Genomic DNA, 27,819 nt, shown 5'->3' with positions numbered 1-27,819 from the left:
ACTCTTAGTTGCTCCATGTTGGAACTTAATTCTCCTAAAGAGGTGTTGAGTTGCTCCCAATAGTTGTGTGGAGGGAAATGCATCCCTTGAGGCATCTCAGGGATTTCTTGATGAGGGACTTCCTTACGCTCTTGTTGAGGTCCATGAGTGGGCTCTCTTGTTTGCTCCATCCTCTTTCTAGTGATGGGCTTTTGAGATGAATCTCTCCATCTCCCATGACTCAGAGTTGGAAGCAATTGCCTTCCCTTTCCTCTTCCTAGAGGTTTCTCCGGCCTTAGGTGCCATTAATGGTTATGGAAAAACAAAAAGTAGAGTTTTTTTCCACACCAAACTTAAAAGGTTGGCTCGTCCTCGAGCAAAAGAAGAAAGAAAGGATTAGAATAAGAAGAGATGTAGGAGATAGAGGTGTGTGAATGGTTCGGCTAGGGGGGTTTTAGGTAGTTATGATGTGTGAAAATGAAGGAGTGATGAGGGGCTTGTATAGGAGTGGAGTGGAGAGGGAATTCTTGTAATAGGGGTTGGGTTTGGGAGGGAGATGGTTTGAATTTGAATGGGTGGGGGTAGGTAGATTGTATGATGGTTTTGGAGGAGAAATGGAGGTGATTGGTGGAGGTTATTTTGGGGAAGAGTGTTATGGAAAGGTATGAAAAGGAGAGAGAGTGAGTTGGGATAGGTGGGGATCCTGTGGGGTTCACAGATCCTGAGGTGTCAAGAAATTCTGGTCCCTGCACCTTTCTGACATTTAAATGCCCTCTGTGTGCCATTTCTGGCGTTTAACGCCAGCTCACCTGCCTTTCCTGGCGTTAAACGCCAGGCTGATGCCCCTTTCTAGCGTTTAACGCCAGCCAGACACCCTTTTCTGGCGTTAAACGCCAGACTAGGTGTTAAACGCCCATTCTGCTATCCTTACTGGCGTTTAAACGCCAGTAAGGCTGTTCTCCAGGGTGTGCTGTTTTTGATGCTGTTTTCGATTCCGCTTTAATTCTGCAGCTGTTTTTGTGACTCCACATGATCATCAACCTAAAGAAAATATAAAATAACAATGGAAAATGAAATAAAAAAGTAATTAACATAGATAAATAAGATTGGGTTGCCTCCCAATAAGCGCTTCTTTAATGTCAATAGCTTGACAGTAAGCTCTTGCAGAGCTTCACAGATACTCAGAGCATGATTGTGGCCTCCCAACACCAAACTTAGAGTTTGAATGTAGGGGCTCTGCTTGACTTTGTATGGAGAGAATTGGATGAAGCTTTTCATGCTTCTTCTCCATGTTTATAGAAGAAGATCCTTGAGCCTTAAACACAAGGTAGTCCTCATTCAATTGAAGGACTAACTCTCCTCTGTCCACATCAATCACAGCCCTTGCTGTGGCTAGGAAGGGTCTTCCAAGGATGATGGATTCATCCTCATCCTTCCCAATGTCTAGGATTATGAATTCAGCAGGGATGTAATGGCCTTCAACCTTTACTAAGACATCATATACAAGTCCATAAGCATGTTTCATTGATTTGTCTGCCATCTCTAATGAGATTCTTACAGCTTGTACCTCAAAGATCCCCAGTTTCTCCATTACAGAGAGTGGTATGAGGTTAATACTTGAACCAAGGTCACACAGAGCCTTCTCAAAGGTCATGGTGCCTATGGTGCAAGGAATTAAGAACCTTTCGGGATCCGATTTCTTTTGAGGTAATTTCTGCTGAACCAAGGTATTTATTCCTTAATGAGTAATGGAGGTCCATCCTCCCAAGTCTCATTACCAAATAGCTTGGCATTCAGCTTTACGATTGCTCCAAGATACCGAGCAACTTGCTCTTCAACAAGATCTTCATCCTCATCAGAGGAAGAATCTTCATCAGAGCTCATGAAGTGCAGCATTAAGTTCCATGGAATCTCTATGGTCTCTATATGAGCCTCAGATTCCTTTGGTTTCTCAATAGGGAACTCTTTTCTTCTGAGTCATCCCATTATTCACAGGATTTCTTTCAGAAGTATACATGAACTGGTTATTTGCAACCATTTCAATGAGTTCCTGGGCTTCTGCAGGTGTTTTCTTCAGATGAAGAGATCCACCAGCAGAGTGGTCCAATGACATCTTGGACAATTCAGATAGACCATTATAGAATATACCTAAGATGCTCCATTCTGAAAGCATGTCTGAAGGACACCTTCTGATCAATTGCTTGTATCTTTCCCAAGCTTTATAGAGGGATTCACCTTCCTTCTATCTGAAGGTTTGGACTTCCACTCTAAGCTTGCTCATCTTTTGAGGTGGAAAGAATTTGGCCAAGAAAGCATTGACCAACTTTTCCCAAGAGTTCAGGCTTTCTCTAGGTTGTGAGTCCAACCATATCCTAGCTCTGTCTCTTACAGCAAAGGGGAAAAGCATAAGTCTGTAGACCTCGGGATCAACCCCATTGGTCTTAACAGTGTCATAGATTTGCAAGAATTCAGCTAAGAACTGATGAGGATCTTCCAATAAAAGTCCATAAAACTTGTAATTCTACTGCATTAGAGAAACTAATTGAGGCTTAAGCTCAAAGTTGTTTGCTCCAATTGCAGGAATTGAGATGCTTCTTCCATAGAAGTTGGAAGTTAGTGTAGTAAAGTCACCAAGCATCTTCCTTGCATCTCCACCATTGTTCTCAGGTTCGGCTGCCATGTCTGCCTCTTTTTCAAAATTTGCTGTAAGGTCCTCTTCGGAGTGTTGTGCTTTAGCTTCTCTTAGCTTCCTCTTCAGAGTCCTTTCAGGTTCAGGATCAGCTTCAACAAGAATGTCTTTATCCCTGTTCCTGCTCATATGAAAAAGAAGAAAACAAAGAGAGAAGAGGAATCCTCTATGTCACAGTATAGAGATTCCTTTATGTGTCAGAGGAAAAGAAGATTAGAAGAATGAGGTAGAGAGAGAATAAGAAGAATTCGAACACAGAGAGAAGGAGAGGGTTCGAATTATTAGATGAGTAGAAGAGAAATGTTAGTAAATAAATAAAATAAATAGAAAGAGATGAGAGAGAGAGTATTCAAATTTTAAGAAGAGGGAAAAGAAAAATATTTTTATTTTTATTTAATTAATTAAGTTAGTTTCGAAAATTTGAAAAAGAAATACAAGAAAATTAAAAACTAAAACAATTAGTTAATTAAAAAGATTTTGAAAAAGTGGTTAGTGATTTTTGAAAATTAGAAGTGGAAAAGTAGTTAGGTGGTTTTGAAAAAGATAAGAAATAGTAAACTTTTTTAAAATTAAAACAAACAAGTCAAGTAGTTAGTTGAAAAAGATTTGAAAATAAATTTTGAAAAGATAAGAAGTTAGAAAAAGATTTTGAAATTAAAATTTTAAAAAGATATGATTGAAATTTATTTTGAAAAAGAATTGAAAAAGAAATTAAAAAGATTTGATTTTTAAAATTAAAGTTGATGACTTGACTAACAAGAAACTAAAAGATATGATTCTAGAATTTAAAGATTGAACCTTTCTTAACAAGAAAGTAACAAACTTGAAATTTTTGAATCAAAACATTAATTGTTAGCAAGGATTTTCGAAAATATGAAATAAAATTAAGAAAAAGATTTTGAAAATTTAGTTTTAAAATTTTTGAAAACATTAAAAGAAAAATGAAAAAGATTTTGAAAAATTTTAAGAATGAAATTCGAAAATCATAAAAAAATGAAAAAGAATTGATTTTGAAAAAGATTTGAAAAGATAAAGTTTTTAAATTGAAATTTTGACTTGACTAACAAGAAACAACTAAATTTTAAAAATTTTTGACCAAGTCAACTCAAAATTTCGAAAATTATGAGAAGAATAAGGAAAATATATTTTTTTTACTTTTGAATTTTTAACGAGGAGAGAGAAAAACAACAAAATGAAACAAAACATAAAAATTTAATATCAAAACAAATAATGCATGCAAGAACACTTTGAATGTCAAGATGAACACCAAGAACAATTTGAAGATCATGATGAACATCAAGAACATATTTTTGAAAATTTTAAGAAAATAAAAAAAATGCAATTGACACCAAACTTAAAATTTGACACAAGACGCAAACAAGAAACACAAAAATTTTTTGGTTTTTGTATGATTTTATTAATTTTTTTTTGTATTTTTTTCGAAATTATTTTTGGAAAAAGAAAATAAAGAAATTCAAAATTTTTAATAAGAATTCCAGGATTCATGCAATGTTAGTCTAAAGCTTCGGTCCAAAAGAATTAGACATGGCCAAATGGCCAGCCATGCTTTAGCACAGAATTATAAATGAGAATCCAAAGGCTCCTCCAATGGCTGCAATGATAAGTGGAAGTTTCAGTCCAAAAGATTAGACATGGCTTAATAGCCAGCCAAGCTTTAACATATCATGATGGAGCTCTAAGGTGGAATTCATTCTTAAAAATTCTTAAGAACATTTTTTTTCGAAAACTTTTTTTTATTTTATATAATTTTTTTTTCAAGAATAATTTTGGAAAAATGAAAAAGAAAAAACAATTTTGAAATATTTTTAAAAACTTTTTGAAAAGAAAATAAAGGTTGAAACAAGAAAGAAGGTTACCTAATCTAAGCAACAAGATGAACCGTCAGTTGTCCAAACTTGAATCCCCGGCAACGGCGCCAAAAACTTGGTGCACGGAATTGTGATCACACTTTTCAGAACTCCGGTACAACAAACCAGTAAGTGCACTAGGTCGTCCAAGTAATAAAACCTTACGCGAGTAAGGGTCGATCCCACGGAGATTGCCGGCTTGAAGCAAGCTGTGGTCATCCTGTAAATCTTAGTCAAGCGGATTCAATTGGTTATGAGTTTTGATAATTGAAAGATAAATAAAACGTGAATTAAAATAAAGATACTTATGTAATTCATTGGTGGGAACTTCAGATAAGTGTTTGGAGATGCTTTGTTTCTTCTGAATCTCTGCTTTCCTATTGTCTTCATCCAATCATGCGTGCTCTCTCAGTGAAAATGGTCCAGGTAGGGTTTTTGTACGGCTAATCAACTGTCGGATCTCTCGTCTCGGATGAAAAATACCAGGCACAGCTACTGCACGGCTAATCATCTGTCGGTTCTCACTTGTGTCGGAATAGGATCTCTCTATCCTTTTGCACACTGTCACTGCGCCCAACATTCGTGAGTTTGAAGCTCGTCACAGTCATCCCGTCCCAGATCCTACTCGGAATACCACAGATAAGGTTTAGACTTTCCGGATCTCAGGAATGCTGCCAAGTGGTTCTAGCATCTACCACGAAGATTCTAATCTCATGGATTCGAATGCTATTTTCTCAGGAGAGGCAAGTCAAATCCGTGGATCAGAGACCCAAGAGACTATACTCCGACTGTCGTCCAATGACTACGTTTAACATCATGTAGACCGCTTGTGGTTGTCAGGCACGCGGATCTTGGCTAAGCGAGTAACGAAGATAGTGGGTGATTGTCATGGGTCACCCCTTTATTCTGACTTAACTGAATTAAGTACGATAGTATATCTTGGAGAAGAAGTAAGCGTGAATTGAAAGAGAAACAATAGTACTTGCATTAATTCATGAAGAACAACAGAGCTCCGCACCTTAATCTATGAGATGTAGAAACTCCACCGTTGGAAAATACATAAGAGAAAAAGGTCTAGGCATGGCCGAATGGCCAGCCTCCCAAATGTGAAAAATGGCATAAGCTTATCCCCAATACAATAGGAAAGACAAGTATTTATACTAAACTAGTTACTAAGGATTACAGAAATTGAGTAACTAAGTGCAGAGAGTGCAGAAATCCACTTCCGGGCCCCACTTGGTGTGTGCTTGGACTGAGCATTGAGCTTTACACGTGCATAGGCCTTTTCTGGAGTTAAACGCCAGCTTGGATGCAAGTTTGGGCCTTTAACTCCAGTTCTGGTGCCAGTTCTGGCGTTTTACGCCATAAAAGGGTCTCTGGCTGGCGTTGAACGCTAGTTTGGGCCATCAAATCTCGGGCAAAGTATAAACTATTATACATTTCTGGAAAGCCCAAGATTTTAGCTTTCCAGCCCAATTGAGAATGCGCCAATTGGACTTCTGTAGCTCCAGAAAAATGCATTTGTGTGCAGGCAGGTCAGAATCCAACAGCATGTGTAGTCGTTTCGCAGCGGCACGGATATACGTACATGGATCAGATTACCTCGGCACCATCTGCCAAGGTCCTCAAGAAAGTTTGGAAGACTACATGACCCGGTTTGCAGAAGCAACCATAGAGATACCAGACCTCGACCCTGCTGTCCACCTACATGCCCTGAAGGCCGGTCTCCCACCCAGCAAGTTCAGAGAGACAATCGCGGTTACTAAGCGGAAGACGTTAGAAGAATTCGAGAAAGGGCGGCAGGACAGATGGAAATTGAGGAGCTCCGTGAAGCCGAAAGAACAGAAAGAAAACAACCTAGAAGGGAGGAAGACAGAACGACAAGGTCGGTGAATAACAAATACTCTAGAAAACCTTTCAAGCTCACCCCGAAATTTGACAACTACACCAGATTCAACACAAAGAGGGAGAAGATAATTAAAGAAATACTCAACGCTAAAATTATAAAACCTCCAGCAAGGGCAGGAAGCTATCAAGACCAGCGATTTGTTGACAAAAGCAAACACTGTGCATTCCATCAGAAGTACGGACATACGACTGACGAATGTGTGATAGCCAAGGACCTGTTAGAGAGATTGACTCGGCAAGGCCTCCTAGACAAATACATCAAAGGAAGAAAACACAAAGAAAGCAGCAGAGACCGAGAAAAATGCCACCAAACCCTGGGAAATAAAGAAGACAATAAATGGTCAAACAACACTCCACCAAAAGGCATTATAAACTACATATCCGGAGGATTCACCGGGGGAGGTGAAACAACCTCGGTGCGAAAACGAAGCTACCGCGCAATGCTGGCAATCGAAGGAGCAGCACCTCAAAGCAACAAAGATGCGCTCGACCTCAAAATCACTTTCAGTCAGACAGACATATGCTCGGCAGCACCAAACTTAGATGATCCAGTGGTAATCTCTATCCAGACAGGCGAATTATTGGTAAGAAAAGTCCTTTTGGACCTAGGTAGTAGTGCAGATGTCCTTTTCTACTCTACTTTTCTAAAAATGAAATTATCTAAAAAACTCATACAACCTTCATCCGGAGAATTAGTAGGATTCTCTGGAGAAAGGGTCCCGATCAAGGGTTACATATGGCTCAAGACGACGATGGGAGAGGACTCATTATCACGAACCATCGATAGACAATATCTAATAGTTGATTGCCCAAGTCCTTACAATATTATTCTTGGAAGACCTGCTCTGAACATGTTCAGGGCAGTAGTATCCACTTTTCATCTATGTGTTAAATTTCAGGCACGGGACGGTAGGATAGCTACACTCCATTCAGACCGCCAACACGCTCGGCAATGCTACAATGCAAGTCTAAAGAGGTCGGATGTAAGACGAGAATCTCAACAAGAAGTCAAGGCAATTCACAGCACAAACGAGGTATTGTCACTAGCAGAGCTTGACCCCAGAGGGGACACTTAGGAAAGACCCCAACCTACAGATGAGCTTCAGGAAGTTCCACTGACGTCAAACCAGAACAAGTCACATACATCGGCCAAGCACTCCACGGACAAGAAAGATCGGAACTCATAAAGGTGTTACAAGCCAACGCCGATCTGTTCGCTTGGACTCCTGCGGACATGCCAAGTATAGACCCGAACATCATTTGCCACAAGCTCGCCACTGATAGAACAATCCGACCTATAGCTCAGAAGAAGAGGAACCTCGGGGCAGAAAAATCAAAGGCGGCCTTAGAAGAAACCAGAAAGCTTCTCAGTGCCAACTTCATCAAAGAGATCCACTTCACCACATGGCTATCAAACGTGGTAATGGTAAGGAAAAAATTAGGTAAATGGCGCAAGTGCGTCGACTTTACAGATCTGAACAAGGCATGCCCTAAAGATGCCTACCCTTTGCCAAGCATTGACAAGCTTGTAGACAATGCATCAAGTTTTAAAAGCTTAAGCTTCATGGATGCATTGATAAACCCATATTTTATGATGTATTTTGTGCCAAATTTAAGTGATTTATTCAATCCTTCACCCACTTATTCATGTAAATTGCATGGTTTTACTTTTCCTTCCTTATTGTGTGATATATGTGAAAAACATGTTTCCTATGCTTTAAAAAATATTAATTTTAATTACCCTTCATTTCCATTCGATGCCGTGATTTGTGTGTTAAGTATTTTCAGGTCTCATATGGCAGGAATGGTTTAGCGGACAGAAAGGAAACATACAAAAATGGAAGGAAAGCAAAAAAATGGAGTTTCGAAGAAAAAGGTAGTGACGCAAACGCATGGACGACGCAAACGCGTGCCTAGCGCGAAAAGGCATCGACGCGCATGTGTGACTGACGCGGACGCGTGCCTTGAGCAGAACACAAACGACGCGTATGCGTGACAAGGAAAACTCTCAGATGACGCGAACACGTGACCCACGCGAACGCGTGACAGACGCCACGTACAAGAATCTGCAGAAAATACCCACAGCGATTTCTGGACCCTTTTTCGGCCCAATTCTGAATCCAGAAACACAGAATATAAGCCAGAGAATGGAGGAATCAAACAACAACTCATCATACATTCATAATACATAATTTTTAGGTTTAGATGTAGTTTTTAGAGAGAGAGGTTCTCTCTTCTCTCTTAGGATTAGGATTTAGGATTTCTATTATGTTTAGGCTACTTCTTTTCAATCACAGGTTCAATGTTCTTTTAATTTATTTTTCACTTTTATTTATTCTATTACTTTAATTGTTATTTATCTTTTCAATTTGACTTATGAACCATTCATGTTATGATTTTCTTTATAATTTGAGGTAATTCAGATTTAAGTTTTCTTCTTTTATGTTACTGTTGCTTCCCATCTGAAGGCATTTTTATTTAAGTAGATTTTCTCCCTTTTGGCTTTGGTCAAGTGATTGGTAACACTTGAGTTATCAAACTCAGCTGTTGATTGAAATTAGAGTTGCTGATTGATTTGAATCGCTTTAAAACTGGTCTTCCCACAGGAGTTGACTAGGACTTGGGGATTAAATTAATTAGTCCACTTGACTTAATTAAAGTGGAAGCAAAATCCAATTCTCATCACACCTGATAAGGATAACTAGGATAGGACTTCAAATTCTTATACCTTGCCAAGAGATTTTATAATTATTAATTTAATTTTCTTGTTATTTAAATTACTTGTTCCCTATTTCAAAAACCCAAAAATATATCTTTTTACATAACCAATAATAAATCATACCTCCCTGCAATTCCTTGAGAAGACGACCCGAGGTTTAAATACTTCGGTTTATAAATTTTATTGAGTTTGCTTAAGTGACAACCAAAACTTTTGTACGAAAGGATTCTCTGTTGGTTTAGAAACTATACTTACAACGCGATTATATTTGTGAATTTCTTTACCGATAGGAAACCCGATCGTCAAAATGGCGCCGTTGCCGGGGAATTGCAAACGTGTGCCTTATTATTGGTTATTGTTAATATTTGCTTTTTGTTTGTTTCTTTGTTTTTTTTTTCGAAAAAAAAATTAGATTTTTATTTTAAAATTTTTATTTTATCTTATCTTAATTTTAAATTTCGAAATTCAAATCTTTTTTCAAAAATCATATCTTTTTCATAATCTTATCTTATCTTATTTCAAAATCAAATTTCAAATTTCAAATTAAATTCCAAAATTCAAATTTCAAAATTTAAATTTAAAATTTTAAAAATCAAATCTTTTCAAAATTTAAATCTTTTTCAAATCCTTATCTTATATTGTTGACTTTTTCAAAATTCAAAATTCAAAATTTAAAATTCAAAATTCAAAATCTAAATTTCAAATACAAAATTTAAATTTCAAAACCTTTTAATTTAAAAACTTATCTTCTCTTACCTAACTTATCTTATCTTTTCTAATCTTAAAATCAAATCTTTTTCAAACCTTTTCTCTTATTTCTTTTATTTTATTTTCTTTTACTTGTTTATTTATTTTTGTTTTTGTTTTTAATTTATATTTTTATTAGCTACTATGAGTTCTCACCCCCATCGCTTTGAGTTTGGTTCCAATATTGTTGAAAGGAATGAAAGCTATAACAGGAACACGCACCAAGGTCAGAACAATCAGAGATGAAAGGAACCACGAGGATCTGATCAACCCTTTCGGTAACAACACCTTCCAAGATACCATGGACAACGACCACCCTACAATGCACGCCAAGACAATAGTTATGGTGGATCTCTTCGTGACAACCAACCTCCACCAAATTACTATGGTCAAGAGCCATTCCAGGGAGCGTACCAAGATGATGAATATGGTGGACCCCCTTACCAACAAGTCCCACCATATGCTTATGAACCACCTCCTCAACACAACTCTGGACCACCATACTCACAAGCCCCCTATTACCAAACACAATCACATGATTCCAACCCTTATCCACCATATCAACCACCCTATGAGCCATATGAGCCATACATAGATCCACCCTAATTCCAACCCAGTTACTCCCAAGGACCACCACCTCCATATACACCACATCCATATCCATCATTCCAAGAGCCTTATGATCCCACTTATGATATCCGAGCAGAACAAGAGTCAAGGGATCGTCTCAAGGAAACAATGGATCAATTTCAAGCAACCCTGCGTCAATTGGACTGAGTGGTAAACCGAATTGCACCCAGAGCTTTAATGGCTAAAGAATCTCAACTTGAGAACAAGGAATTGAAGTGTGCTGTGTAACAAGTGGAAAAGATGGAGAGTGATGAACCACCCTCTTATCATGAACCTTTCCTCCCAAATAATGAGCCCTCACATCCACCTCAACCTTCAATGCATGATACTATTGGTGTTCTTCTTCAAGGGCAAAGAGAGATGAAACGGGGAGTACTAAAATTCGCGACTACCTTTACCAAGGTAATAAATTGATTAGCTTCCCAACATCTGAGCACTCAAAGTATTCCCATGGCTACATGTGGAGAATCAAAAGAAGAGCGTAGCATGAAAGAGACACTAGAAACTCCGGTGGACAACGAGGAACATGGCTTTGTATTGGAACAAGTGGAGGAAGCCATAATAGTTACAGAGGAAGAAGTGGTTGAAGATTTAGGAGATGCTGAACCTCCATGGGAATCTAGGATTGTAGAGTACTCCTCCAATAAGATTGAAATTGATGGCAAGAAGGCCAGTGCACAACCTCCATGGCATATTCCTTATGAAGACTTGGATGGGATAGGTCAAGAAGTAAGTTCCCTTGGTGATAAGAATCATTAATCAAGTCCTCCTAGTGATAAATCTACATCCGCAAATGAACTCCTTGAATATGAAGACTCTTTTCTGATTGAATATGAGAATAATGTGGAAGCGGAAATCCTTAGAAAAGGGCGGACGGGAGTTGAGTACGCTTTGTCAAGAACGTTGGAGACTTCTCCACCTAGGTTGTTGTCTACTCCTTCACTTGAGTGGGTAAAACTTATCTCTGTTCGTCTTTCTATCCCACTTGAGTACGGTATTCTTGAAACGGACGGCCAACTCAGGAAGCTTTGTGGCATAAAGCGTAAGAGGAGATTGTTTAGTGGTTGGAGTTGCAAATCAAGGCTCATCAAAGTTGATATTTCTAGGGCTAGATATAAGGGCTCAACTGGTGATAATTTGGTTAGATCTAAAAGAAGAGTTTGGTACTCCGTAGAGAATTCAGATTGCTTACCACCCAGATAGAATCATCATGTTCCACTTGAAGACAGGTGCAGAAACAGGATTTGGGATCCAGGCATACGTGAGGATCCACTTTGGGAGCTCAAGGCTTGTGAAGAACTCCCTCAAGGCTTGGCAAATTCACTTGAGAATAATGAAGATTATTGGAAGTCCAAGCATTGGTGGCAGTTTCAGGATGAGTTCAAGCACAAGCCTCCTTGACAAGGAGCTCACCAAATGTCCAACTTAAGGACTATAACTAAAAGTGCTAGGTGGGAGACAACCCACCATGGTATAATCCTTCCTTTTATTCCTAGTTTATTTTATTTTAATTTTATTAGTGTTATTCATAATATTTGCATTAGCATCTGCATACTGCATCCTACATTTTGCATAATAAAAAAAAATCACCCCACGCGAGCACACAGGCCACGCGTGGGCGTCGAATGGAAATCGGCGTAAAGATCCAACGCCCAGAAAGTTGGGCTGGAATCGTGCGGTTGGTGTGCGTTTAGCACAAATTGGCCCACGCGTCTGCGTCTCTGACGCGAATGCGTCACTTGCACTACGCACATCCCACGCGAAAGCGTGAGCGACGCGTACGCGTCGCATGGATTTTATGGACCCTATTGGAAACAGAGAGTTGTACCAAAACGACGCTGGAACTGTGCGTTTAGCACAATTTTCAGCGACGCGTTCGCGTGCTTCACGCGTACGCGTCACTTACCTTTTACCAAATTCATGCGATCGCATCAAACAACGCGGCCGCGTCAAACAACGCGGCCGCGTCACACCCCTTTCGCCCAATTCACGCAATCGTGTGCTCCACGCGTTCGCATGGATTCAAAAATATTAACCCCATTCATGCGAAACCCTACCCCTCGTGTCACCCATTCACCCCCAACCCCCCTTTCACCTTCCTCCTTCCCCCCTCTGCAACAACCACCGCCCTAGCCGTCCAGCTCCAACAACTGCCGCACCACACCGCCGACGCCCCCCTTCCTTCTTCTTTCCTCTCCTCTTTCCCCCGACTTCTTTCCCCCTTCTACCTCCACGACCCCGACCCTACTGCCGCCACCCCACCACCGCGCCAACCCCTCTGCCCTTCAGCCAACCACCACAACCCCCAAACCCCCCTCACCTCTTCAACTCAACCTTCATCCACCCAAAAACTGAACTGCCACCCGTGCCCCACCACGGACCACCGCCACGCCGCCACCCATCACCGCCGCGTCACCAACATCACCACCACACCGCCACCATATCTCTGAGCCCAATTTCTGTTTCTACAACCCAAGTTCCGTCGAACACCAATTTCATTTTCCAATTAGTCAGTTAGTTGCATATTTTACAGTTTTTGTTCGAATTAGGATAGTTAGAGATGCATGTTGTAGTGAATTTTAGGTGGTTAGGTAGCTAGGATGTGGTTAGTGGATTTAGGCCTGATAATTGCACCGTTCTTGCTACATGTTTTTATCTGATTGGAAATTCTGAATTGGCTGTGATGATGTCTTGTTCATATGCTGTTCTTTCATGTTTGATGCTGCTACTATACCATGTTAATCTTTTCAGCACTATTTACTGTCATATGAACTGCTTTTCTTGTTGTTTATTACCCGAGAACATCCAATTTTAGGTGGAATGCTGCCCAATTTTCTGCAAATTTATGGTTTAATCTACCCCCATTCATGTATTGGTTTGGAAATTCAATATTTTGCATTACTTGCCTACAACCAAACCAATTCATGAATGCACGGGCTAGCATTCTTATTCCTTTTGGTTCCCTGCGTAATAAATTACTTATTGATGATTTCATTCTCCTTCTACACTTACTTTATCAATAAACTGCAATCCTTGTTTAAATATGAGTTGATTGTTCTTCAAGTTTGTGAATTTCTTGGTAACTAGGAAAACCATTCTCATGCCACTCACTTTAACTTCCTTTTTAACTCCTAACCAGTTTAACTTTCTAAATTTTCTTTTTGGTTTTTACCTAACTACTTTAACTTTCTAACTCAAGGCATAATTACTGTTTTTCCTAATTAACTTGAATTTCACTTCTATTCTATTTTGGATTGTGATTATCACTCTCAGACTTTTAACTCGAATTCAATCCAGAATGTACATATCTTTAACTCATTTCATGCTTCTATTACTCTTTTGCCTTTATGCTTACATTGACAAAACCCTACTTGCCTACTTATTTTCCTGTTTTAGTTCTTCAATTATATCCTGCTATTTCTGCTTTTCAGGATGTCTGATCCCAAAAGCAAGGGAAAAGGCAAGGCAACTACTGGTTAAAGGAAGAGAGGAGAATCTTCCAGCACTATTTTGGATATCCTCCACGATGATTCCTGGCGGAAAAAGCACTTTACCCCGCAGGAAAAGGCCGACCAGCTCCTCACAGCCACAGATCAAGTCAAATTTGCAAACAAATACTGTGAGCTAAAGTATCCAGTGTTTGCCACTTCCAGGAACCTCTACCTGGAAATAACTCTTAAAATTCCAGAAGAACTCACCCAGTACACTTCCAAACAGATAAAACAAAGAGGCTGGTTCTTCTTGGAAAGGAACTTGACAGAGGTCAATGCTTCCTGGGTCAGAGAATTTTACTGTAACTATTTCAAGACTTCCCTAGATGCAGTGCACCTCAGAGGGAAACAGATTTTAGTCATTGAGGAAGCTATTGGGGATATCCTCCAGCTTCAGCCTAAGTCAGATCAGCCTGACGGTTACCAAAAGGCTGAAGAAGATATGCGATATATGAGATTTGACTGGGATGCAGTCAAGCGGAGAATCACCCTTGATCCTACTGTCCCATGGGTCATGGGAAAGACTACAGTGGTGCCTAAGGGAATCAAGCTGATGTATTTGAATGATGAGGCTCGGTTTTGGCACCAGATTCTGAGTAACTACGTGATGCCGAGCACTCATAAGACAGAGCTGCCCGCTGCTATGATCACCCTCATCTGGTGTGTGATGGAGGGTAAGGACCTATATCTTCCACGTTTTATCAGGTATTATATGACCAGAGTCCACAACAGAGGCACCCTTCCTTTTCCTTACTTGATCACTCAGCTAGGCCGTCGAGCTGACGTGCCTTGGGAGCTTACTGATGAGAAGCCAACTACTGCAGACTGCAAGAAGATTATCCCTCACAGTAGGAAGTTTCAGGCTTTAGGCTACAGACCCCCATTCCTCACCGCCTCTGCTGAGGCAGTCACATCTTCAGCTGCCCCTTTAGCATCTACTGCCTCAGCTATCACTACTGCACCTCCCCCTACTTCTGAGCTCATTTACCATCTGGTGCACCGACTCTTCGCACGCTTGGATAGCATGGAGCGTCGCAATAAGCGACGCTATGAGCACCTCGAGTTGATGATCCGATCCGGCGGCGACATCCCCTCCGAGCCCGATACACCTTCAGAGACATCTGATGCGGAGGCGGATGAGCATGAGGAGGAGACACATGCACAGAGAGAGGCTGAGCAGGCAGGACCAGAACCGGCTGTGCCACAGCATGAGGAGCCACAGCAGATATAGCTCGCAGACTCAGAGATCCCTCTACAGTCAGAGCCTCCACTGCAGCAGACAGATCCTCCGACACTCACCCAGACTGCAGAGCCTCAGACCACCATAGAGACACCCACTGCTCATCCTTCCGGAGATGACACTTCTCACACCCAGCTTGAGTGAGCATCGAGGACGATGCTATTATTTAAGTGTAGGGAGGTCTCCATCTCTGGCGTACTTTATTTTGGTGAAGCACTTTTCAGACTCTTTTTATCCTATTTTGCTTTTTTTCTGTATTTTTATTTTTATTTTTATCTTTCAGTACTTGCACACTTTTCTTTTGCTGTATTTTTACTGTATTTCCGCATTTTGCACTTTAATCTATATATTAGATATTTAGTTTAGTCTAGTTGCAATTTTAGTTATTAAGTTGTGATATAGAACGTATAGATTAATTAGTTTAGTTTACCCTTTTAACATATGATAATTTGGATTAATCGAAAATAAAAAGAGTAAACCAGAAACTTTAGTATAACAGAATCACAACAATCCACACACTGTATCTATATAGCAATAAATTTTGGTTAATTTACACAACATTTTTTAAGGAAGAACACTAAGATTTTAAGAGCCACCCTAAGATTCACATTGAGAATGATGGAAACTCTTGATTTCTACTTGCATGACATACATAACTGATATATGATTTTTAAGCCAAAGAACACACAACCTGTGAGTTTTTGAGCTTAATTGTATGATTACATTATTTAACCATAATTATTTCATTCTTGTGTGTTCACCCTTCTTTTTTATTCTGGTGATCTTTACTTTGTTTCAATCTATATGTCCAATATAGAATATAGATACATACCAAGAGATGATTGAGGCCATTGTTTAAATTGCTCACTTAACCCAAATTAGCCTACATTTTACATCACCTTTGTTAGCCCCTTGAGCTTTTAATCCCCTCTTATTCTATGACCACATTACTAGCCTTAAGCAGAAAAATAAATTAAAAATCTCAAGTTGAATCCTTGGTTAGCTTAAGATAGAAATTGTGATACACACTAAGGGTGTGTGTGATTCAAGGATTAATTTTTATGCCTAGGAATATCATTACTAGGAATATGATTCCTTGGAATAATATTACCAAGTATACAGTATTCCTATGTTTGGTTTGTAAAAATAAAATCTATGGAATATTAATCATATGCCTAGGAATGTTTTAGTTTTTGTTTGGTTCATATTTAATATATTTGGGAATTATAAATACTTTGTCCAAAATACCCTTATAATTTTTAATTAGAATATTAATGATTAAATTTAGTAAATATATATAATAAAATATAAATATAATAAAATATAAATATAATAAAATAAAATATTTTTAATTAAATTTTTTAGACTGTAATTTTTTAAATAAATATAAATAAAATAAAATATTATTCTTAATTTATTTTTAAATTTAGTAAAATAATCCTAATATCAAATATTTTTAATTAAAATTATTATTGATTCTAAATTTTTTTAAATTTACTAAAATACCCCTAATATCAAATATCTTTAATTAAAATTATTATTGATTCTAATTTTTTTTAAAATTTATTAAAATATCCCTAATAACAAATATCTTTAGTTAAATTATTATTGACTCTAAATTTTTTTAAATTTACTAAAATACTCCTAATATCAAATATCTTTAATTAAAATTATTATTGATTCTAATTTTTTTTTAAATTTACTAAAATATCCCTAATAACAAATATCTTTAGTTAAATTATTATTGACTCTAAATTTTTTAAATTTACTTAAATACCCCTAATATTAAATATGTTTAATTAAAATTAACATAAAATACGTATCTAAATTTTCAAAAATTCCATAATTCATAATTCGTCTCATAATCCATAAATGAACTTATATAAAACAAAGCTCAACGATTCTAACCACATATGTATTAAAAAGCTTTACTATTATCCAAATTAAAGTTACAAAGAAGTCTCAAAAGTTAAAATTTACTAGCAGACGCACAACTCTTGTACAAGAACGCAACCACATCAATAAAATGAAATCAATGTTACAATAGACAACCTTATACATAGAAAAATGAACATAATTATCGTGTATGATGTCTTCTCCTCCATTGGTTCCACATTTCTTGTGCAAGTTGATCCCTCCATCTACCCCAAGCATCGCTCGTCTCAATATGGTGGATCGTCCCCCCATCTACTCCAAGCATATTTTGATCTACTATCTCATCAATAGGATCCACAACCATCACCTTCTAATGTGATTATGCAAAAGGCAACATGCAGTTATAATTCTTCCTTGAGTTTTAATAGGATAAAATGACCTTCCTCTTAAAATTCCCCATCTTACTTTCAATACTCCAAATGCCCTTTCAATGACATTTCTAGCTTGTGAGTGTTTCATATTAAAAAGTTCTTGGGCCGTACTAGATTGATTATGTGGATTAAACTCACTCAAATGATATTTTTGTCCTCTATAAGGTGCCAAAAATCCTTCACAATTCATGTATCCAGCATCACATAAGTAATAATGACCTAGTGTGACATACACAATTGAACAAAATTAATGAAAGATCAAATGGTTACTTTGATAACATATTAAAGTCTCGATAAAATACCTTAGGGAACACTAAACCCATTGCGAAATAGTGCATCTCGCAATACCCTAGAATCCGCAGCTGAACCCTCCCAACCCACCAGTACGTAGATAAATTGCATATCGGGAGTAACCACTCCAAGCACATTGGTTGTTATGTCACCTTTTCTATTTCGATATCTAGGCTTATCAGCCTCAAGAACATTGACTTTGATATGAGTACCATCTAAGGCTCCTAGGCAATCCTAAAATCCAAAACAAAGATCAATTAACTCAATCCTAAAGAACACCAACCATATGAGATTTAATAACATTAGCAAAATAAATTACCTTAAACCATTTCCATCGTTCATCCATTTTATCCTGGCTAAATGGTTGAGGTTTCTTCAGTAAGAGATTATGACATCTCAAAATAGCAAGCAATACATCATTAAACCGCCTACTAATTGTTTCTTCAGATCTCACAAATTGTCTCTTTATTACTCTAATTTTGACGTCATGTGCTATAATATGTAAAAACATGGCAACCATTTCTTCAACACCCATATTCCTACTTGGTTCTAACCTTCCAACCCTTTTAAGCATGTTACACAATGCATGAAAGGCACATCTATCCATTCTTGTGTTTTCTATACATGCTAGATCACTAAAATAAATAATCCTATCAACACTAACATCTCTTATTACTTGCCTACTATAACTATCATTCTATTTTCTTTTCTTTTTTTTCAATTGCAATATAATCAAAACATAGCAAATTATCAACAACTTGACCATAAAGTCATTCATTAATTCGAAATGTAAAATCAAGCAGGCAATAACTTTCATCTTCTGTTTAGGATCCATTCTGCAAAAAAAATCAAGCAGGGCCAGTTTAGGAATATAAATAACTTTTCTTTTCTTTTCTTTCTGGTAGCAATGTCAATGCAGTGGGAAACAACCAGAAAAGACAAGTTTAGGAATATATATATATATATATAATATAAGAATATGATATATATAAATATTTTTTATTTCAAAGTTTAATTTTGTCCAAATGGATGGTGCACACAAGCTACATAAGAAAACCATGCTCAATTTATGTGAGTAATGAAGAAGTACCAGCAACTCTTGTAGTAAAACACAAAAAGATAAATATCTTACTTATTACATTGATACAAAAAAGAGAACCCGGTCTTAACTTTCTCTGGCCTTAAAAAAAAATTTGCCATCTAATGAGAGCAGAGAGATTATAACTGCATTCATTACAGATAACTGGGTTCACAATATGTTCTTCAAGCTTCTTGTATTGTTCGTTGTATTATTCTTAGCTAACTTTTGGCACAATGATATGGATAAATGCATTCAAACCATATCATAGGATATAATGGTCCAGATTTACATCCTTTTTTATTTTATTTTTCAGTAGAGCATGACAACAAAATGCTGCCGACTAAGTATATAGATACAAGATTTGCTGATAATTCAGATAAAGGCTATATGATTCTACTTTGATTAGGTAGGATCATTGTATTTTTATAGTAGTGAAATAGATGTTAACATAACTCTATCTTATATATATAAAGGAAAAAAAGGTATATTAATTATTAAAAAAGATTGTATGCTGACTGCTCTAGTGAATCAAAATTAAGGTCTTAATCTGTTTTCAGACAGAGACAAGATCAATATGATACTGAGTAGTATTGTTATGAAGGGATGGGCAATAAGGACATTATACAAATATAAAGAGGGAAATGTAATGGCAACACTCATGTTGGAATATGTCACACCCCACAGGAAACATATGATTAGTAAAATCAGGTTAGAGTTTTCTTAGTAAAAAGAAGAGAGGCACTGGGTACATGGGAATAGGTCTAAAACAGTATCTGCAACCCTCTTTCTCACCAAAAGTTACTACTTACTAAAATAAAGAACACAGGATACATGAGACAAAGCACTAACTTAATAAGTGCAAACTCTCTATTCACCAAAAGTTACTACTTACTACTACCTGATAATTATATTTCTTCTTTTAGCTATGCTGTAACTTGGACAAATAACAAATATTATGTAAGATTCAAAGAAAGAAACATTAACAAATTCAAATCCACTAGTTTTCTCACTTGTATATCTTTAGCTTCCTTGGCTTTCTCACTGGTGTGCTCAATGAGGTTTGGATGTCTAGGAGTAGACGATAGTATATGTAGTAGATCTGTTCAGCAAAAGAGAGGAAATAAATTGAACCTATCAATGAACTAGTAGCAAATTCAAACAGCAAGGGTAGATTTTGATTTTCAACTTTTCACCAGTTAATACATAGTTTAAAAGATGAAAAGTAACAGTTAAGAAGTCAAGCAAGTAAACATACGCTTGCCTAAGCTCTGGATTTTTCCGCAGCATACTCTTGATAAGCCCTCAACTTGAAGAAGAAATATACATTGTCATTGTAAGTGAAATTCTATATCATCATTTAATTTTAATGAAAGGTAATATCTAATAAATTGAATGCTGCAGACATGCTTTATACAAATTAGAGAACTTCAATTCTAATCCAAAATAGCTTGAAGTTTGATTGTAGGATATCAGCAAAAGAGAATCAAAAGCATCATAGTTAAATAGAACACAAGTAAAAGAATGCAAAAGCATAATAGTTAAATTGAGTTGATTAAATTCAAGTTCAGCTAACAAAATTATAATGAAACAAAATTATCTTTTTTTAGGTCTCAGTGATATAATTGCAAATATCTGGCAGAGTAAAAGAATTGCAAGCAATTTTGGTTCTTGAAAAACAATGAAAAACAGCAAACACATGACTAGGTTATGTGCTCCAAAACTTAATCACCAATTCACCATCTAACCTTCATTTTCTCCCCTTAAATTTCAAACACCACAAACTCAAAAGCACTCACTGTGGAAAACAACTTTTCAACTTGTGACCTTATGCAAACTTAACAATGATGTTAACTACCTCAGATCAGTGTCATCATCAAATCATCATAAATTTGGTGTCAAAAACATCGTAATCATCAACTTACATACCTTATTCGGAGGGTAGCCCCTGTTTCCAGCATCAATAGCAACCAATTTGCTCTTATTTAGTATCTCCTGCAACCAACAGAAGAAAGTGAGAGAGGGCAAGGGAGAGAGATCGAAAGAGAGAGAGAGAGAGAGAGAGAGATCGAAAGTGAAAGAGAGACAGAGGGAGAGAGAGAACCGTATGTGAAGCACTGGAGAAACGGTGGCAAAGCTTCCTCGTCGACGGCGAACTCGACACCAAGCAAGAGAGTGACGGAGGAGAGAGACCAAACACAAGCACGCGACGCGGAGGATCCGACTAGAGGCGCGGCAGCGACGACGGCAAGCATACAGTGGCGGTGAACCGACGTGAGCTGCGATGATGGAACACGAATGCAAACGAAGGATTGAAGTGAATTTCCTTCTAGAATAAGGTGAGGGGTGGTCGTGCAAACTCAAATCGGCGGCGAGACGGTGCTAACGCCTGTGGAGTCTCCATGAATTTGGGGAAGAAGCTCGGCTAGGTTTTAGTTTTGATGGGATTAGAGCTCTGCTAGGGTTTGGGTTTCTGATGAAATGAGGAGTAAAAATCTGAGAAGAAGGGTCGGAGTGAAATTAATAAGGGCATTTTAATCTTTTCACTTTATTATACACATTCCATTCCCATTGGAATGAAAGATAACCAGGGGAGAGATGGGAATGAAATGGATTGGATTTTAATTCTAGGGAATAAAACATACCCAGGAATAATTTTTTATATCTTGAACCAAACATGAGAATAAAATATTCCCATCTCAAAATTCCTGGGAATATATTTGTATTCCCTCCAACCACACACACCCTAAGTGTGGGGAAACATGGGAACATGGGTTGATAGGAAATGATTAAATCAATGAAATAATAAGGATTTTTGGGAGCATGCTCATGTGAAACAAATTTAAATTAAAAACACTATGTGCATTGATATATGTTCTGTTTATGTCTCCAAAAAAATCCTTTCAGTTAAATAAGAAAATAAGGGGACAAAATTACCCCAATAATAAGCTTAGTGAAGAAATCAATGCACATAAGGTGGAAATCAAAGTAAATTTAGTACATGAGTATGTAATAAAGTGGAAAAATTTGGGTAGTTAGGTAAAGCATTTTAAATTATAGAAAATATGTATATGTTAGGTGAGATCTTAGACTAATCAAGGATTCACTTTGTTAGCTCACTTAGCCTTATATATACCCTTACCCTTACCTTAGCCCCATTACAACCTTGAGAAAGACCTCATGATCTTTGTATGTCTATATTCAATATTTGTTGATTGGTTAGATGAAGAACAAAGTTTTAGAAAGCATGAATAGAAAAGAATAGAGTGATTAACCCAATAAACACTGCGTGACTAGAGAGTAAACACAAAATCCAGTGAGGGTTCAATGGCTCATCACCATATATCTCTGCTTAATTGTTAATTGTCTTGCAAGTTTGTGAAATATTTTTACCCATCTCAATTGTGAAAGTGCTTTAACATTATCTAGGTTTGGCTATGTATATATGATTCCTTGAAAATATGAAACAAATTAACCACATGTAAGCTTTATATATATAGGTGGATAATAACTAAAGTTGCATGATTCATGTAGGTAACTTGCATTTAGAATAGATTGCATTGCATAAGATTCCACCATTCTAACTTTATCCTTTCTCTTGGATTTATCATGAGGACATGCTATTGTTTAAGTGTGGGGAGGTTGATAAACCCATATTTTATGATGTATTTTGTGCCAAATTTAAGTGATTTATTCAATCATTCACCCACTTATTCATGTAAATTGCATGGTTTTACTTTTTCTTCCTTATTGTGTGATATATGTGAAAAACATGTTTCCTATGCTTTAAAAAATATTAATTTTAATTACACTTTATTACCATTCGATGCCGTGATTTGTGTGTTAAGTATTTTCAGGTCTCATAAGGCAGGAACGGCTTAGAGGACAGAAAAAAACATACAAAAATGGAAGGAAAGCACAAAAATGGAGTTTCGAAGAAAAAGGCAGTGATGCGAACGCATGGACGACGCGAACGCGTGGCTAGCGCGAAAAGGCATCGACGCGCACGCGTGACTGACGCGGACGCGCACTTTGAGCAGAACGCAAATGACGCGTACGCATGACCGACGCGTACACGTGACAAGGAAAACTCCGAGATGACGGGAACGCGTGACAGACGCCACGTACAGGAATCTGCAGAAAACTCCCCCAGCGATTTCTGGACCCTTTTTCGGCCCAATTCTGAATCCAGAAACACAGAATATAAGCCAGAGAATGGAGGAATGAAACAACAACTCATCATACATTCATAATACATAATTTATAGGTTTAGATGTAGCTTTTAGAGAGAGAGGTTCTCTCCTCTCTCTTAGGATTAGGATTTAGGATTTCTATTATGTTTAGGCTACTTCTTTTCAATCACAGGTTCAATGTTCTTTTAATTTATTTTCCACTTTTATTTATTCTATTACTTTAATTGTTATTTTTTTTCAATTTGACTTATGAACCATTCATGTTATGATTTTCTTTATAATTTGAGGTAATTCAGATTTAAGATTTCTTTCTTTTATGTTACTGTTGCTTCCCATCTGAAGGCATTTTTATTTAAGTAGATTTTCTCCCTTTTGGCTTTGGTCAAGTGATTGGTAACACTTGAGTTATCAAACTCAGCTGTTGATTGAAATTGGAGTTGCTGATTGATTTGAATCGCTCTAAAACTGGTCTTTCCACAGGAGTTGACTAGGACTTGAGGATTAAATTAATTAGTCCATTTGACTTAATTAAAGTGGAAGTAAAATCCAATTCTCATCACACTTGATAAGGATAACTAGGATAGGACTTCAAATTCTTATACCTTGCCAAGAGATTTTATAATTATTAATTTAATTTTCTTGTTATTTAAATTACTTGTTCCGTATTTCAAAAACCCAAAAATATATCTTTTTACATAACTAATAATAAATTATACCTCCCTGCAATTATTTGAGAAGACGATCCGAGGTTTAAATACTTCGGTTTATAAATTTTATTAGGTTTGCTTAAGTGACAACCAAAACTTTTATACGAAAGGATTCTCTGTTGGTTTAGAAACTATACTTACAACGCGATTATATTTGTGAATTTCTTTACCGATAGGAAACCCGATCTTTATGCATACTCTGGTTACAACCAGATCCTCATGCACCCAGAAGACCAGAGCAAAACAGCCTTTATAACTGAACATAGAAATTTTTGTTACAAAGTAATGCCATTTGGTCTAAAGAATGCAGGTGCAACATACCAGCGACTAATGGACAAGGTCTTCCGCAATCAAATAGGTCGAAATATGGAAATCTACATCGACGATATGGTCACCAAGACCACCCCAGGAAGATCCCACTGTGACGACCTCAGAGAAATATTCGAGCAGATCCGAGCATACAACATGAGACTAAACCCGGAGAAATGCGCCTTTGGGGTACAAGGAGGCAAGTTCCTCGGATTTATGTTGACCTCACGAGGAATTGAAGCAAACCCTGAAAAATGTGACGCAATACTCAACATGGCGAGCCCTAGAACAATGAAAGAGGTACAACAATTAGCAGGACGAGTAGCTGCCCTGTCACGGTTCTTACCAGCGGTATCAAGCCGATCATACTGCTTCTTTCAGACAATATCAAAGAATAAAAAATTCGAGTGGACAGATGAATGCGAGACAGCATTTACCGAGCTCAAAGCCATCTTATCATCACCACCAGTGTTACAAAGACCAACAATCAGTAAACCTGTATACTTATATTTATCCGCTTCTAATTACTCTTTAAGCTCGGCTCGTCATTGAGACAGGAAAAATACAACAGCCAGTATACTTCGTCAGCAGAGTCATGCAACTAACAGAACAAAGATATCCGAAAATAGAACAGATGGCCTTGGCACTAATGATAACAGCAAGAAGACTCAGGCACTATTTCCAAAGCCACACAATAATTGTAAGAACAAACCAACCATTAAGGCAGATACTGACAAAGCTAGAACTAGCCAGATGACTGACCAAATGGTCTGTCGAGCTCTCCGAGTTCAATATCCAATTCCAATCAAGGCTGGCCCTGAAGGCACAAATGCTCGCAGACTTCGTCTTTGAGTTCACACCAGACGAGCACCATTGTAACAAGGCCTGGGAATTACACGTCGACGGGGCATCAAGCCGAGAAGGAAGCGGGGCCGGGGTAGTCCTGAAAGAGGGAGACACGGTGATAGCCGAGCAATCCCTTAACTTTCACTTCTTGGCAAGCAACAACCAGGCCGAATACGAGGCGCTCATAGCAGGACTCAAGCTCGCCCTCAACCTCCAAGTGCATAGCCTAACAGTACACTGTGATTCCCTCCTGGTGGTCCAACAAATCCGAGGAGAATTTCAGGTAAAAGATCCCTTGCTAGAGCGGTACTGGCTCATAGCAAATGATCTGATTTCAAAATTCAGTTCATTCGTCATATTACATATACACAGAGAAAAGAACATTAGAGAAGACATATTATCTAAACTTGTCGCCACTAGGGCGGATACACAAACATCAACATTATCACAACTTACACTTAATAAACCTAGCATTGAACTATTATCTATAACAAACATTAACCACCTCCATAACTGGAGAATACCTTTCCTATAGTACATTAATGCAGGTATCATACCCAAAGACGAACTTAACCCACAACAATTCCAACGAAGAGCAAGCCTCTACACAAATATAGCAGGGGAATTATACAAACACGGTCTCTCACAGCCACTGCTAAAATGCCTAAATAACGATGAAGCAAAAGAAGTAATGGACGAAATCCATGAGGGCGTATGTGGAAACCACATCGGAGGACGAGCTCTAGCCGCCAAGATTACCCGAACAGGATACTATTGGCCAACCATGAAGAGGATTGCATAACAAAAGTCAGGACATGTGACAATTGTCAGAAGCACGCCCCCGTTGCTATGAAGCCAGCCAAAGTATTGCACAATATGGAGGTAAGCTGGCCTTTTCACAGATGGGGACTCGATATCCTTGGCTTGTTCCCAGTAGCGCCAGGCCAGGTAAAATTTCTTTTAGTGTCAATAGACTAGTTCTCACAGTGGATAGAAGCACAACCACTAGCAAGAATAACCGCTGAAAAGGTACGATCTTTCATATGGAAAAACATCATATGCCGGTTTGGAATACCAAAAGAAATAATATCAGACAATGGTACACAGTTTACAGATAACAATCTCGCATCATTTTTAAATAACTTTAACATACAGCACCATTTTAGCTCGGTCGAACACCCACAGACCAATGGGCAGGCCGAAGCTGCTAACCAAATTATATTGAGCTTGGCGGAGTTCAGAGACGAGAAGAACTCCGTCCACAGCCAGAAGGAGAAGTGGAAAAAGTTCAGATCGGAGACACCTCAGACAAAACGACTAATAGTGGCACGATCCTGAGAGGAGACACAAAAGAGCTACTGGTACAATTCTTATGAGATAATGTCGAACTCTTCGCTTGGAAAGCCGCAGACATGCCGGGCATAGACCCCAAGCTAATGTGTCACAAATTGGCGGTCTATCCAGGATCTCGGCTGGTACAGCAGAGACGAAGAAAACTCGGGCCAGAACGATCCCAAGCTGTGGAAGAACAGGTACAGGCACTACTGGAGGCAGGGTTCATACGAGAAGTCAAGTACCCACTATGGCTGGCTAACGTCGTCTTGGTGAAAAAATCAAACGGGAAGTGGCGAATGTGCACTGATTACACAAATCTCAACAAAGCCTGCCCAAAAGATCTTTATCCACTCCCAAGTATCGACGCCCTAGTGGATGCCTCATCCGGATATAAATACCTCTTGTTTATGGACGCATATTCCGAATATAATCAAATTCCCATGTATCTGCCAGATCAAGAAAAGACCTCGTTCTTAACACCAAAAGCAAACTACTATTACATAGTGATGCCTTTCGGTCTCAAGAATGCGGGAGCTACTTATCAAAAGCTGATGAACAAAGTCTTTGCAGATCATATTGGAAAAGTTATGGAAGTGTACGTAGATGACATGTTGATAAAGACACAAAGGGAAAAAACATTGTTGTCTAACCTGGCCCAAGTGTTCGATACTATAAGGAAACATGACATGCGACTCAACCCTGCAAAATGCACCTTCGCAGTAGAAGCAGGCAAATTGTTGGGCTTTATGCTCACACAAAGAGGAATTGAAGCAAATCCGGATAAATGTCAAGCCATACTCAACATGAAGTGCCCAACCTGTGTCAAGGAAGTATAGCAACTCAACGGGAGATTGGCCGCCTTATCCAGATTCTTAGCAGGATCAGCGATAAGATCTCTCCCCTTCTATGCTACTTTAAGGAAGGGAAAGCAATTTGAATGGACGATAGAATATGAACAAGCCTTCCAAGATTTCAAAGAATTCTTAGGACGGCCACCTATCCTATCTCGGCCATGAAAGGGAGAGCCGCTCATATTATATCTCGCGGTAGGAAGTCGGGCAATCGCCTCAGCATTAGTCAGAGAAGACGAAAGTGCGCAACAACCCGTCTACTTCATTAGTAAAGCTTTACAGGGGTCCGAGTTGAACTACCAGAAAATAGAAAAGTTTGCTTATACTCTCATTCTAACATCTCGACGACTTCGCCCGTACTTCTAGGCTCACACTATTAAGGTTCAAACCAACCAGCCCATAAAAGGGATATTGCAGAAAACTGATCTAGTAGGCAGAATTTTACAGTGGGCAGTCGAGCTATCCGAATTCGACCTCCAATATGAAGCTCGGACGGCCATCAAGTCACAGTACTTGGCCGACTTCCTTGCGAAATTTACAGATACCTTGGAAATTCCCACAGAATGGAATCTCTACGTGGACAGTTCTTCAAATAAAACTGGGAGCGGCGCAGGTGTGATAATAGAAAGCAA

General features: G+C 38.2%; 2 protein-coding genes across 2 annotated transcripts; both read left to right on the top strand.

The window, feature by feature from the left end:
* Positions 1-6,087: 6,087 nt before the first annotated feature.
* Positions 6,088-7,520, top strand: LOC112763748 (uncharacterized). The gene is made up of 2 exons (XM_025809340.1): positions 6,088-6,421; positions 6,553-7,520. Exons 1-2 carry the CDS (start codon positions 6,088-6,090, stop codon positions 7,518-7,520), a joined length of 1,302 nt encoding a protein of 433 aa, XP_025665125.1.
* A 16,656-nt stretch (positions 7,521-24,176) lies between these two features.
* LOC140180709 (uncharacterized) lies at positions 24,177-25,803 on the top strand. Its single transcript, XM_072221991.1, has 4 exons — positions 24,177-24,625; positions 24,713-24,923; positions 24,979-25,240; positions 25,550-25,803. Exons 1-4 carry the CDS (start codon positions 24,177-24,179, stop codon positions 25,801-25,803), a joined length of 1,176 nt encoding a protein of 391 aa, XP_072078092.1.
* Positions 25,804-27,819: the final 2,016 nt, after the last annotated feature.

This window comes from Arachis hypogaea, chromosome 17 (assembly GCF_003086295.3).
Source record: "Arachis hypogaea cultivar Tifrunner chromosome 17, arahy.Tifrunner.gnm2.J5K5, whole genome shotgun sequence".
NCBI lineage: Eukaryota > Viridiplantae > Streptophyta > Magnoliopsida > Fabales > Fabaceae > Arachis > Arachis hypogaea.
Note: the sequence above shows the minus strand (reverse complement) of the source record. Positions and strands in the feature narration are given on the sequence as shown.